This window comes from Tauraco erythrolophus, chromosome 5 (genome assembly GCF_009769465.1).
Source record: "Tauraco erythrolophus isolate bTauEry1 chromosome 5, bTauEry1.pri, whole genome shotgun sequence".
Taxonomy (NCBI): domain Eukaryota; kingdom Metazoa; phylum Chordata; class Aves; order Musophagiformes; family Musophagidae; genus Tauraco; species Tauraco erythrolophus.
Window position 1 is genome coordinate 51,194,155 of NC_141469.1, and position 15,600 is coordinate 51,209,754.

General features: G+C 39.3%; 1 protein-coding gene across 1 annotated transcript in view; it reads right to left on the reverse strand.

Moving 5' to 3' along the window:
- USP46 (ubiquitin specific peptidase 46) overlaps positions 1-15,600 on the reverse strand; it is a 30,237-nt gene that overhangs the window by 14,115 nt on the left and 522 nt on the right. Inside the window, exons 2-3 of the mRNA XM_086611882.1 lie at positions 2,852-2,932; positions 1,846-2,059 (exon numbers count right to left, since the gene is read on the reverse strand). Of these exons, the coding sequence (XP_086468008.1) occupies positions 1,846-2,059; positions 2,852-2,932 (295 nt within the window). The remainder of the gene's footprint in view (positions 1-1,845; positions 2,060-2,851; positions 2,933-15,600) is intronic.

The following is a 15,600-nucleotide window of genomic DNA, read 5'->3' on the forward strand; positions in this document are numbered from 1 at the left end:
CTGAAAATGCTCATATGGATTTCCTCAGAAATTATTGCACAGATCTTTCGGCTTTGCAGTGTCTAGCCTGGACGCATAAACGAGTTAATACACACCGAGTCTGACCCTAATTTAAAAAAGCTGAAAACATAAGATCCAGTCCCTAAAAGTGATCCCCAACAGTGTGGAGGCATTTATCACTAAATGACTCAGAGCTAACTTTGTCACACTTTCAAACGTCTGCTCTGGAATGAACAGTCTGCCCATTTATATGCTGTCACTAGGAAGCAATTTCTTCCAGGTGTTTGACTCGTACTTTGCCTCCTCATTTAAAGCTCCCCTGTTTCTAAGCATACCACCCACATTGATAAGAATCCAGGCCAAAATGGAGCTGTGTGGCAGGGCTCTTTATTTTAAGATATTCCTCATATTCCTTAGACAGAACTACTGCAAGCTTAGGCATATGTTGTCACCAACTTAATGCTCAAAAAGAGCCTGATACTTCACAAAGTAAGACTGTGCCCACCACTTGTAAGAAAAAGATCAGCAGTTGACATGTAGTCCACTGAACACTCCCTGTGCTGGGTTTATGTGATGGGGTTTCGGCAGCAAGGGAGGGGTTCCAGGGATAGTCCCTGTAACAAGCTGCGAGAAGCTTCCCTAGCTCCAAGCTGGACCTGGAGCTTGGAGGCAGGTGGCCTCCACTTCTGGCCAGGGCCAAGCTCATTAACGTCTCTGTGAATAACACATTTAAGAAGGGGACAAAGAAACCTGTGCCATGTGGGACCTGCAGTGAAGAGAAGGGCGAGGCGAGGGGCTGGCCTCCTTCCCCCTGGAGTTTAATGGTGGAGCAAAGATGCATCTGCAGTCTACGGATGATCCCACACTGGAGCGGGTGGCTGCACCCTAAGAAGCTGTGACTCCATGGGAAAAACCCACGCTGGAAGAGTCTGATGGGTAAGGACTGGATTCTGCAGGAAGGGCTCACATCAGAGAAGTTCATGGAGAACTGTTTCCTGCGGGAAGGGACCCCACGTTGGAGCAGGAGAAGAGAGCGAGGAGTCCTCTCCCTGAGGAGGAAGGAGCAACATGTAACAAACAGACTGCAACTCCCATTCCCCGTCCCCTTGCACCATTGCGGGGAGGTAGAGCCAGGAAGAAGGGAGGGATGGGGGTGAAGGTGTTTTTAAGATTTTTGTTTCTGATTATCCTCTCTGATGTGATTGATAATGAATTAAATTGATTTGTCCCTAAGTCCAGTCTGTCTGGTCCGTGACAATGGTTGACGGGTGATCCCTCCCTGTTCTTATCTCAACCCTCGAGCTTTTTGTTAGGTTTTCTCCTCTCCATCCCACCAGGTTAAGAGCAGTGAGTGAGCAGCTGCGTGGTGCTTAGTTGCCACCTGGGGCTAAACCATGACACCATCACATACATTCACGTATCCTCCGGGGTGTTTTGGATTAGTGATGCCTGTAGCACTTCCAGGTCACACTGTTTCTATACTGTCAACTGCCCTCAATGTTTTTCTCTGCCATATTCCACACAAAAAAAATTTTAAAAGTTACAGCAGAGTGTCACCCTATTCCCAGCCCTAGTTCACTGTATGGTGTGATCTGTCCCACCATGCTGTGAAAACATCATAAATGCATGCACCTCTGGGAACTTATGAAACCTGGTACAGTTATTTCAAGCATAATATCATGTACACAGACTCCAAAATAATAATATTTAAACTCTCAAAAGTACTAAAAGCAATTTACAAATCTAACCTGAACATCTGATTAATATGACCACATTACCCGATATTTATTTATACTTTCCTGATCAATGTATGAGTGTATGAGAAGATTCCAGTTTTACACTTACCATTCTCTTTTCGTAACCTTGATATGAACTTCTTTGGTGGAATAACTCCAACTTTCTTCTTCTGAGTAGCAATACTGTGGAAAAGATCTGCCAGGCAAGTCAAGAGATTTTCCTTCTTTTTCTGTTGGGCCTTGTATGATAATACATTTTCCCGAAACGGCCGGCAAAAATACAATGCCTGCAGCACGGAGTTACAGTAGCAGGTGTTCCCAAACTGCCATGTAAAAGTAAAAACAATTTTAATCCCTGGGCATCACAATAAAACTACTTGCTTCATTCAACTTTTGGCTTCTGCGTCCTTGTCACATACCAGCCATTTTGCTATGCAGCTGCTATAGAAATGTATTTCCACACCCATGCTAAAAGCTATGGTGTTCTAAATTAACTAGGATACAAAGCAAAAGTTTCCACTTGCAAGAGATATATTTATTGTAGTGGATCTCGTTAAGCTTGTTTCCATATATTAATACACTATTGCTGGGCTCTATCTTGCTGCTCAGTAGCAGAATGACTAATGTTTTCAATGGAAAGAATTACTGTATCTGTTTTATTTATATGGTAATAAACAAGTGATTAAACAGCCTGCTCACTCATTCCTTCCTTAGTCAGATAAAAAAGCCCATCCTAAGACAGTCCCTGATGCAGACTGCTGTACCTAAGCTTGTTTATAATTCCGTCACTTCCTTTCAGAAATTAAAGAGACTGTCCCTCACATTTCATAGCTAAAACAGACTTTAAACTTTATTCAAGTGTAAGTTCTAATCACTGGAAAAATTCATAGAACAGTAAACTGTTTTCTCTGGGGTACATGAATCTATCTTCATCTGATACAGTTTTGCAACCCACTTTGCCTAAAATTGGAAGGTGAGCAGCATTTTTTAAAAAAATAAGGAGAATCTTACCTTAGAATAGGATTGAGGAAGAAAAAAAAAAGAAGAAACTAAAGTTCAGGTAACATCAAAGCCATAGTTCTGTATACGGTTTGTCTACTGAAAATGGTACTTACATTGACCAATCCAAAGTAGTGTTCATTGATTGGAAACTGCTCTGGGCCAATGTCTTTTTCCAGAGCAGAGGCATTGGTGCCCTAAAAAAGAAGAGGGAAGAATTTATTTAGAGTATTAAGATTCTAAAATAAAATTATGGACAAGAAAGAAACTCACTTTTTCGTTTCAGCTACAATTAGCCAAACTAACTCTCTCTTACTAATGGGCAAGCATGACAGTCACACGAGCCAACAAAAATATTTGCAGTTCTAGGTAGTGGAGCTGACCTGACCTGGATACTCTAGTAATGGCTGATTAGACGAGAACAGGTCACAACAACAGTGGTTCTCTCCACATCCATCTCCCCCTTATTTTTACTTTGTCTGTGACCAGCTGGATCCCATTATCCTCTTGCCTTGTAAAGATACTTGTTGATCTTAAGCAAAACCCCCAAAGGTATCTTGGATAAACCAGTTTCTAGATGTAAGACAGGTTTTCAAAGCATTACTGAAACTCCTCTGAATCCCTTCTAATTCGTCAGCAGCCTTTAACAACACTTGGGCTCCAGACTGGCATCTAGTTCTCCTAACAGCATCACAAATGTCAAGGGCAAGAGTAATACCTCTGCCATTTTGTCCTACCTGACACCAAAGGGTGCAAACTGCTACAGCTCTTAGTCACTGCCTCAGTGTGGCAAGTTGTGATCATCCATATCTTCACTCCAACGGCAAAGTTACTTTCACAGCTACTGGTCTGTGAGTACAATCACTAATTTTTCATATGTTACAAGTAGTTTTGCTATATTAAACTGCGTACTTTAGATTACTGAGCAAGCAAGGTAGATTGCTGCCAAAGATAATGTCATAACTCCTATCCAGTCTATAAGCATATAGATCCCTGTAGGACCTCATTAAAAATGCTGTATTTGAACAAGGATTCCCTACATACAATCTTTCAAGTTAGCCAATATTTAATCTGCATGATAATTGCTTTACTGACATCAAGCGTTTATTTCCTTAATCAGCATGCTCTGCAGTATGAAGTATTCATATATTATGCCTTAGAATTTCCATCACACAAGAACAGCACATTTGATTGTCTTTCACAAAATCATGTAAAACGCCACTGTAAACATGCCAACGTGTAAAACATCTGAAAAGTTCTGGAAGTTCCTGTCTTCCTGAGGTTTGTTCAACACAACATTAACTCAGAGGGCTCATCAGCTAAAATTTTCAAAGTCATTGGTAATCAAATTCAATAATTCTGGTGTCCCTTCTCCATCTTCTCCCCAAGCCTGATTTATATTTCCTTACTGCACCTACCATCACTACTGCTGGCTATATTAGATTATTATTACATGTCGACTTGTCAAAACAAGATAATTTTAGTCAATAGAATCAGTGGTGTGAAACTCAGCACAGGTGCACTTCAAGAATTTGCAAGCCTTGAAAGTAAACCAGCTCCTTCAAGTTGGCAGCTTCTAGAAAAGCTCCAAAGATTCTGTATTTCACACCCCCTTACCAGATCCCTTTCCAGTCTCCCTTTCTCTTGCACACGCAGAGCTGTTTCTCAGGCTGAGTGTATGTGATTTCCCAGACCTTTGAGATCCAAGTACTTGAGCTGCACAAGGCTCCATGCAAAGCTTAAGGGATACATTGTACGTCCTTTCTGGGCTCTGCCAAGCCACAGTGAGAAACGTGGAAAAGAGAATGATCTATGCAAAGCAATTATTGGCTACTTTTCAATGGAGATGACAGTGTGATAACTACGTAAGTTCCATATGAAGATCCGTTTCTTTGCTTGGAAAATCAGCCTTGCCAAAGATACACAGATTCAGCAAAGCATCCGACTTCTCAAGAGGGAGGAAACTGATAGACGTTTGCCTATCTGATATCAATAGTGACGCAAACAGACACTATTACTCTCAAATCTTTGTCCGATAAAAGAAAAACATGACTACAGAAGATTAATGCAGCTTCTGAAGAAAACCGTCTTCATATAAATACTCATTGCACAGCGTTCAGAACAAAGCAAAGGTTTTCTCTGATTACACTTTAGTGTTCAAATCCAGTTCCCTAACGTCAGAATGAAATGGGTGTTTTTCCAGTTTTGCAGAAAGTATTTTCCATGCTGGAAAAAAATTCTCCCTCTAGAATTAATGGAAAATAATATCTCTAAAAAGTAACCTCCTATTCTTTTATAAAATCTACAGGTTAGTATATGTTGTTAGACAAGCAGAATGCAAGTGCTCTGCTAACTAGTTGCTCCTACTTTGCTCATTTGCCTTTCCTCCATGGCCAGGTTTTCTTACTTCAGAGGATACCAGATGGTTTGATTAATTCTTTCTAGCATTTAAATTGTCTTGTAAATATTGTGAGAAAGAGCAAGAATCAGGATTTGCCAAACAAAATTACCACTGAAAGCAAAGCAATCCATGATGTGCACTAACTGATCTTCGTATAAAAACCATAAATTGCATGGAAATTTCCAACTACCTGCTCTTGAAACAACACAAGCTTAGTAACAGCTCGTCATAGAGCTTTACCCCTCCAGAACCAGGCCTTGGCTGTTTGTCCTGGTTTCTCTGGGACAGAATCATAGAACCAGTTTTCTGTTCAGAAAAGCTACATTTCTGAAGTAAGCTGCATTTTTAAGACAACTGCAGCACCTGACAAGTAAGAACAGAGTTGATAAGACACTATGTTTTAGTTTTTAGCCAGCCATGGTATGCTGGTATCCATAGTAATCAAGGACTTTTCAACTTGTTTTTGCTAATGACCCAGATGTCCAAGAATCTGGAGGGAGCATGGCCAGGGCGATCGACATCTAAATTGTCAATGAGTATTCCATACCATGTAATGTCATGCTCACTGTAAATTGGAAAGTTTGCTGGGGACAAGTTCTCTTTCCTCAATGGTCACTGTGTCCCGGGAGGGTCTCATCCATTGTTCTGCTCCCAAGGCCTACTCTCTATCTGTTCTGCGACTGCAGTTTTGAGAATTTCCTGCTCTGGGATCACTGGCTGGGAACGGGCTGGACTTTGGTCAAGGGATGGTGAGCAGTTGCACTGTCCATCACTAGTCTGTATATATTATTATTTATTATTGTCATTATCATAATTATAATTATTATTTCTCATTTTATTTTATTTCAGTTATTAAATAGTTCTTATCTCAACCCATGGGTCTTGCTTCTTTTTCCCAATTCCTCTCCTCAAGTCCTCAAGTGGGGAGGGGTCACTGGATAATAGAACAGCTGACTATTGTTTAGCCCCAGATACAGGCTAAACACAGACACTGTAGCAAACATAAAATGAAGCATTGTGTGCTGGTTTTCCAGTAAAAGAGAGAGGCTAAATTCAATCTTTGGGTAAGCCGACATAACTCCCATGGACTTCATTAGGAGTTGTGCCTTCTTATATCAAGGGTAATTCCAGTCTCAATTATTTTAAGGTCTCCAAAAATATACTGTTAAATTAATAGAAGAGGAGGAGTAGGAAAAAAGGTAAAAAGCACAGAAACCTAATACTTCAAAGCAGGATATATTTCTTACATGGAGAAAAAAAATGTAGACAGGCTATTTAATAAACTCAAACCATGCCATGTTGCATATATATTACATGTTTTGCATAGGAAGTCTCCTCAAGAAGCAGCTGACATGATGGCAGAAGAAACAATTAGAAATTTTACAACCAAAGTATACCAGAAACTGTACATCCTAGTGTCCTGGTTTTAGCAGGGACAGAGTTAGCTCTTCTTTTCAGCAGCTAGAAGAGCTCCGTGTTTTGGTTTTACTCAGAGGCTCGCTCTGAGAAGAATGCTGATAGCAAGTTGATGTTTGTGGTTGGACGTGAAACTCCAAGGACTTTTCAGTGTGCCGGAGTGCAGAAGCACGGCGGGATAAGGGGGGAGCATAGCTGGGACAAGGGGGACACGACTCCCCTTGTTATTTGTGGTGGAACTTAAGATTGAGGGCCAAACTGGCCAATTAGTATTCCATATCATGCAGCGTCATGCCCAGTATAAAAGTGAGGGTCAGCCGGAAAGAAGGGCTTTTTTTGCGCTTTGGCTCTTTCGCTGCTTTTGCTCTTTCACGCTTGCTGCGCTTTTGCTCTATTGCCTTTTTTTTGCTCTCTCTTCCAGTACTCCCACTCTCGGAGTACTCTCTCTCTCTCTCCCATCTCTATTTCAGGGCCTCATGTTGTCCGGGATTGCAGCTTCGGGACAAGATGGGCTGCGGATAAGAGGAGGTGGTGAGCATCTATACTGTGTATTACTTATCTGTATTAAATTGTTCTTATCTCAACCCACGGGTTTCCCGTTTATCCTTTAATTCTCTCCCTTGTTCCTGGGGGTGGGGGAGGGTGAGTGACCGGCTGTGTGGGTTCAGTTGGTGGAGCAGCCTAACCCACGACACCAAGCCAGGTTTAAAGTGGAAAAAAAATGTTATTAGAAATGTGTTACAGATGATTCAGAACTCAGTTTAAACCAACCATAACAAATATAGAAAGCATGTTAGTCTGTTGAGGTTAATCTACAGCAAAAATCAACTATGACTGTTTAACATGGTTTTAAGAATGGTTGTGCTTGTTCCCACTCCCAGCAAGTCACTTCTGCAGTGAAAACCTGCTCAAACGTTTTTAATGTGATCCATGCTCTATGGTTTTATAAACAGTCCTGTGCTTTAGCTAGGAGAAATATCCTACCACAGCTGAATATACTGCAGTTTCAAAAAATCCAGCAAGAGTGGCAGTGCAGCCACAGAGCCTGAAATGAGGAGAAACCATGTAAGTCAATGAGCTGGGAGCTAGGACTATTAAATAAATTCCTATCAGGGTATAGAGACAATAAACGAGACTGGCTCCTTCTTAACAGAATACACTAATGAAGGAAATGCAACAAAGTGACTGCAGTGACCAGACCTTATAAGAATGAGAAGTAGGTCAACATGGAAACTCCTACTATGTATTCTGTGGCGTTGGTGAACCTTGATTTCGCTGAAGTTTCGCTACTTAATTCATCAATCAGTATTCAATCCTTATAAAATGGCAAAGACATACAGTTAGAGACATAGCAAAGCACGGGGCAATTCAGGCTAAGCCAAGATTTCTACCACAGTATTGCTCCAAAAACATTCTGGCCATATGACCTATATTTTTTCCTCTTGTTATTTGGCTCTAGGCTTTCCAATGGATAAGTCTGCCAGTTTTCTTTTCAGCTTAAATTTCTGATAACATTGCTAAGAGTTTAACTTGTGCTTTGCATCACATGAAACAGATTAAGTAAAAAAACCTCCTGTTCCTTTGCACTTTAGCATGTAAGCAAAACAATAGTTCAGGGGAAAAAAAAAAAGACATCAGATTAGATGATTAAATCACACATTATTCTATGGGGGATGAGAAACGGAATAGAGCTTATATGAAAGATACTGCAAACAGAAGACAGCAAATCAGACTAGACTTTCTAGTGTGACAAAGCTATAAAAAAATTGCACTAACTTTCTAGAAATATGCATATGCTAAATGTAAAGTAAATGAGTGCAGTAAATAAGAACATGTCACAAGTCACCTATGGAAAACCTATTAAATAGGTATCACTACATAAACAGAAACACAGTATGAATAACCATCAAACAATAAAATGGAAACTATAAAATAACAAGAAATATCTTGTTCACAAGAAAATCTAAAAAATATAAGAAAAATTACCTAAAAATTGAATCATGAAAACAGAAATTTAACAAATATATAAAGAATAAAAGATCAGTAAAGGAAGATGGCTAGTTCATGAGGAAGGGCTTCAGATCATATACATCTGTGAACTAGATTTTTTTTTCTTAGTATTCAGGGAAAGTAAGAGCAATGTGCTAGAAATAGAGTTGTTTCCTGAAGGGAGAAACTGAAGACTTAAGACAAACTAAGGGTGATGTCTGAGCTGGTAGAAGAGAAATTAGAATAAAGATAGAAATGGCTTCAGGGCCAGGCAGCCTGAGTTTCAGGATTTTGGAAGGCACAGCATATGGGAGAGAAGGGAAAAAAAAAAAAAGATAAAGAAAGACGAGGAAGGCCTCCTGGCCAACAAATGGCAGAGATGGATAACTCAAAAGAGAGGAAGCCACTGTAAATAAAATCCAAACTTAGCTCCCAGAAGCAACACAAAGAAAACAACAGTTAGAGAAGAGCAAGCAATATCATATCATGTGGTATATATGCAACTGCTTTCAATAGACATATCACCTGTCCTCAGTGTTGGACTTTGGCTGTTCTCGGGGACAAATGCAACTTTCAGAGAGGCATGGTGAGTAACCGGAATAGCTGAACCAGCCTTCTTCCAAACTTGTAGCTATTACATGTCAAACCTGAAACGTTTCTATAATTTTTAAAGTGTAAGTCCCGCAAGATGGTTGAATTTAACCAGATTAGCTTTTCTTCCTTTCTGCAAAGAAATGCTTTATTGTTCCTCCAGCAGAGCTATTTTGGGTCTTTGTTGCCACAAGATAAACAGGAAAGAGAGGACGCTACGAAAAATATAGGGATCATAGTAAACAGTAAAAGGATATTGACAGACTGAAAAAACACTGTGTACTCATATTTTTGAAGGAAAGTGATTCAAGACAATGTATCTAGATAAATTATTTTTTGCATTTTTTTCCAAAGAGTTTTCTGACCATTGAGGCAAATTATATCAGCTTGAAAGGGGATGTCTAACTTATTCTTCTGCTGGAAGCACTAAACTGTCTCTAATCACAGATCCAAGTATTACATATACCATAAATAACCAGCTTTTTACAGTGTGGTTACCAAGAAATGGACAAAAATTGAGAGGCCTGAAATCCTGAACCACTTAAAATCTTGGACAATGTGTTTAAGGCACTCAGTCTTATATAGCTTAAAAAACTTGGTTTTCTCAAAGCACAAAGCAACCAAGTACTGGAAGTGAGGTTCTAATGAAATGTGACAAGTTCAGTATCTAAATTTAAGGGTTTTTTTTAAGTATTGACCTTTAAAGTGTCCATGATTAGACAACCTTTACCAGACTGCAACTCAGTACTGTCTCACGAGTCTATCTCCATTCCTAGCTTAATTGTTCTTGGATTAGTGGCACTCAGGCTTTTGCTGGAACAAGTAGTAAAAACATCTTTTTTGGGCCAGTTTCCTTCTTCAGAACACATAACCTCAAAATGGCCTCACAAGTGAAAAAGAGACTGAGGTTTGCTTACAGACTATAATTTCTTCAATAACATTTTTGTCTAGGCCACCCAGACTTCATACGTGGTGCCTCAGAGCATTCTAAAGGCAAAGCACCTTCTAGACTTCATCGCAGCTGCACCAGCTGAAGTACTCTGACAACCTAGAGACAGAAGGAAGAATACCTTCATTAAATCTCAATATAACGTGAGTTATGAGGGCTGCAGTTATGTTGCAGTACAGGTTTAGAACACAAAATTATTTTTGACAGTTTTTGACAACGTTTTTCTTTTACAGAAATGGTCTAGAAAGTGTTGAAATTTAGCTGACACAAGTACAAGATTGTGCACATGAAGAATCACCTGTACATGTACAGAATGGGAATCAGCTGATTAAAGTAGTAGTAGTAGTAGTGCTTAAAAAAAAAAAACTTAAGGAAAAAAAAAGTCTAGAGACCATAGTGTAGTATAAAATGAATAAGCATCAGCTATGCAGTGCTGTTTCAAAAAAAAACAATCACAACAAATGTTGACAACATAATGAAATTCTTACTGACAAGCGTCTACAAAGTTCTTAAAGTAACTTTCCTGTTTAACTTGTCACTGGTGAGACTTCAGACAGGACCTTACATCCAGATTTGGGTGCCAGGTTTCAAGAAAGATGAAGATAACTGGAGACTATCCAAAAGAAGACAGTCAAAATTAAAAACTCAATTCTAGAGAAAAATTACCTGTAAAAAGAGGGTTGAACATGGTTGTGTTGTACAATACAAAAGGCTGAGTCAGGGCATGGCAATATTTTCAAGTATATAGTTTGTTACAGAAGGGAACTAGTCTATTCTCGATCTCAAGGGTGGGCAGGATGAGAAGTACCAAGCTTAAATTACAGTAATATAGATTCAGGTAAGATATTAGGAAACATTCTAGTCATAAGGACATTGATGCGTTGGGACAGACTGCCTAGAGCGATGATGCAGTCACCATCACTGGAAATCTTCAAGTTTCACAGACATACATCAGAAATAACACAGGCTTATCAAACGGAATGCCAGTGGACAGTTGGAGACTTTATTGTCCTGGGACAGTTTAGCTGCAACTATTATTAGGTCATTAATTGTGAAATCAAATTAAACAACCACAACACACAATATTCAGTAATGGCTGGCTTGAAGCCCATCGGCACAGCAGCCTTCTCTGCAAAGGCTGAGCATACCCAAGGAGCCTTGACAGTGGAGACACGAGCTCATTTCTTCCCCAGAAGTATCAATACACTGTGGTGTTAAAACTACATAATGTACATAAATATATATAAGTGTATCTACCAAACAGCTAGCCAAGGACAGTTTCTTGAGGCTAAAGGAAGATCAGCAGAGACTTTAGTGACCACTTCTCTGACTGGCCATGATTTACACTCCACAGACTGTGGCGCTTTGAGTCCATCAGAACCTGCATGGCAACTGCCCACCACACACAGTTAATCAGTCTGCTTTTAATCCCACCGCTTCCACAATTCAGACCCACTCAGCCTTGGCTGAGCTGTAATTAAGAGGTTCCGTTATTAAGGTATTTGGCACAACCACTGGTTTGCTCTTAATTCAGCAGCTTGAAGCCAAAGACTATATGCATCTAAAAGAAAAACACTGTAAACCACACACTGTATTAATGAATTGTCCTGTTGCACTTATCTTCCAAACAACTAGTAAGTGCATGATAACCATTTTAGCCATAAAAAAGATATTCATGCAAGATAAGCCTCAGTCATTAGTTCAGGCTATACATTGGAAATGATGTATTAGGATGTTTCTCACTTTGCATATCCTCTTCTACCCAATAAAAAATATCTTTGGTGGACTTCTGTTTATTTTTTGATGGAATGCACGCTTCCTGCTTGTCAGTCCAGTACCCACTTGTCAGCCATACTCTCAAGTTTCTTATTACTTCAGAAAGATATTACAATAATTCGACTTCACATTCTATTTTTCATATTTTTGTTTCTAGATTTTCTGTATATGTCATACTCAAACTGTGCACTCTTGAGATATGCTCCTAAAATTGTATTGCTTGAACTGCCTGTAACTAATCTTTTCAGATGTAAAAATCAATTTTCCTTTATCAATCTAAATATGCCTTCAGAGATCTGTTTTACTGTCTTAGCATGTATTATTCTGCCTTAATCTCTGTTTATGAGAAGTTTTAAAAGTCATGAAGAAATATACACTGCAGGTTGTCCAAATGAATAAAACCAGTTGATAGTCATAGTGATCAATTCTGTAATCCAATCATACTCTTATTGTATGAAGCAGAATTTGACTATTTTTACAGCATTACAGTTGTGATTTTTTTGATATCAAGCATTTCCCAAAACTATGTTTGTAGTGTAAGTCCTCATTCTGGCAATGTCCTATATTCAAACAAATCCTGCAATGAGTGTCAAAAATCATGGCATTAAAAACAAACAAACGAACAAAAATATCCAACGGTTATTTGCTTCCTGAATGTAGAGACTCGCAGGTTTTTATGGTTTTTCTCCACAACTAGTTTCTAGGATGGTTAGAAACTTTTTTGTTGTTTTTAAAAATGAAAGCTGAAACTCACAGGTATTCACATAATTCCTGGTGAATTGTGTGAATGTTTTCCTGAAGAAAAACACCAATTGTTGTGAAACTCATAGAGACTACGAGAAGAATGGAGAACATGAATGTCCAAATAACAAAAAAAAATTAATCTGAGCAACTGGAATTTTTTTCCAAAGGATACTAACTACCAGGAGCAACCGTGAGTCATCTCAGACGATATCTTGTACCAGAAGCGATGCCAATGTGGTTAGAATGTCCCATTTATTAAATTGACAAAGCACTCTGAAGTGATCAGATTATCTGAAATACTATTACAAAGTTATGAAAGGGGGGGGTTAATACCTGTTCTCAGCAGAATACTAACAGGTATTTAGTAGAAATATGGTCTACAGAGCTTGTTAGCCATCTCTGTAAAGATGTATGTCAATACCTTGTGAAATGGTGAGATGTCCTTCACTGCACATAACAGTCATATCCCTAGGCCACAGCTGCAGCATGAGCTTAACTCAGAACTCAAGGCTGTACCAAAAGCTCTTCAACAGAGAAATATACTGCAGTGGATTTTGGTAAGCATCAATCTTAAAATGCCAGCATGCCTATCTACCTTTGAACCACAGATACGTACTTGAGCCATCATTAACATCTTTACCTGGTAGATTTCTACAGATATCCTAAATCAAACTAGCACCGCAAATATTCAGGTTTTCTAAAGGTAAAAAGTTTTCTTACATACTTCTAACCTTCCAAAGTCCTATTCTTATGGAGGGTCATCATAGCTCCTCCTACAGGCTACTGAGTTCAAGTCCACCACCTCATCTAAGCAGACACATTTTTGGAGAAGCCATAATGCAGTGTTGTCAATACTTTCAAGAATCTATGTTTCTCTTAAAGTCCCAAATTCTCACAGAAACAATACCAAAAAGGATTACAGGTGCCTACAGTCTACAAGGGTTACATGGCACCGGGTGTTGGTATTCCCTCAAACAGGGTTTCTTCAGTGTATTGTATGCTTCTTCACATCTACTGTACCTGTCCTACATAAAAGCTGATGATTGGCTATTGTATAGCTCCTTCTGTGGTGAACCTGGTGTGCAGACAGAGTGGATAAACTTTCCCCACGTGTGAAAGGCAGGTAACAAGAGCATCTTGGGGACTAGACCTCCCTTTTCAGTGAGGGTGGCCACTGTGCCCACAAAAGAGTCCCAACAATTCCTTCAGGGACAGTTGCCCTCATACCATCTGTCCCAGCAGAACAAGTTTTAGCTCTTTGGTCTCATTAATCAAATCAGTGAATAATAAGTAGCACTATTGTTATTATAACTAGGGGAACAAAACTGATAAAAGACAATAGAGGAATTTTGCTTAATTCTAGAAGTTGTGCATTTGAATATTTACCACAAATAAATGTGTCAAGTGGAAAGTTTACACTTAATATTTTTTCTTACTGGTTAGCTCCTACTGTGTCTGCCTCAGCATATGAGAGCTTATCCAGCGAATATATAGTACTAGATCTCTTTTGCAAGAAAGTTAAATACTGCTCCTGGCTTCACTGCTTCAGTATACTTTTTTTGATCCTTCCTGGGAAAGACTGAATCTCTTCCATCTTCAGGAGACCAAAATTACAACCTGAGATACTAGACCTCAGGCAGTCAATTAAATAGCAAACATACATACTATAACACTGACTAGCAAGGTTCCCTTCAGCATTCAGCTAAATTTCATCTAATTTTCCCCTTCAGGACATGAAAGTACTTGGAAAAAACAAACACAAAAAAACTTTGTCAAGAAAGGACTGCCATTGAAAATCTAATCTATGTTGCACTCAGAGAAAGACAAGTATTTCAGGACTAATTCCTTCCTCTGTCTCTCTCCCTCTCCCAAGAAAATCAACCAGGTATCATGCCTGTGTTTGCAAAAGTTCAGAAAAAAAAATCTCTGTGAACATTCTCAAGTGAAACAGGAATGGAAAAGGATGACGAACAGAACTTTTTTTTTCATTACTGTGTTCAACCAGGTTAAAAAAATTAGAAACATACTATTACACATTATTATATACTAAATTATATTACCTAAGAATTATGCAGCTATTTCTTAGTACACCAATTGCAAGTAGTTCAGTTCTTCAAGCAGTAAGTTTTAGTGCAGGAACAAGGTCTGGGAATTAACATCTTTATCTGGTAGATTTCTACAGATGCCCTAAATCAAACTAGCACCGCAAATATTCAGGTTTTCTAAAGGTAAAAAGTTTTCTTACACACTTCTACCCTTCCAAAGTCCTATTCTTATGGAGGGTTGTCATAGCTCCTCCTACAGACTACTGAGTTCAAGTCCACCACCTCATCTAAGCAGACACATTTTTGGAAAAGCCATAATGCAGTGTTGTCAATACTTTCCAAAATCTATGTTTCTCCTACAGTCTCAAATTCCTGCAGCTTTCTGAAAAATCTCAGCTTTTTTTCCTAAAAGAATTTCCAGTCCCTGTGGGTTACCCAGAGAAGAATAAACTTGACCAGCACAACACAACATCTCTAAAAGCTAAGTACATAGACCTCAAGGAATATGTAGCTTTAAAACATCATTATCGTTAAACTAACTTCACCTTCTGTCGCAGTACTGGTACCATGAGCTAGAATTGCCTTGAACTATGAGCCCTTGTATGCCTTTTCTGCCTGAGGCTCTAATTCTTCCCTTCAGTCTCTCCGTTTCTCAGATGCTACTTTTGCAGGATATGCTGGCAGTGACAGCTGAGCAGCACACCATTACAACCACCTCATCGGTTTTGCTGTGAACCTATTCAGTCTTTGGGAGAAGACACGTACTGTATACGAGTGCATCTGTCTGAAGCACATGAAGGAAATCACAGAGTTCCTAGTACTTTATGCCAATGCTAAAGTCTTATGGCCACCTAAGAGTCTGCAGCTCCCCTTCATGCGGTGCTCTCTTACGAAGTCTCCAGGGCATCACACCCACCATTCATCAGCAATAAAACAGGAGCCTGCCTCAGAAGC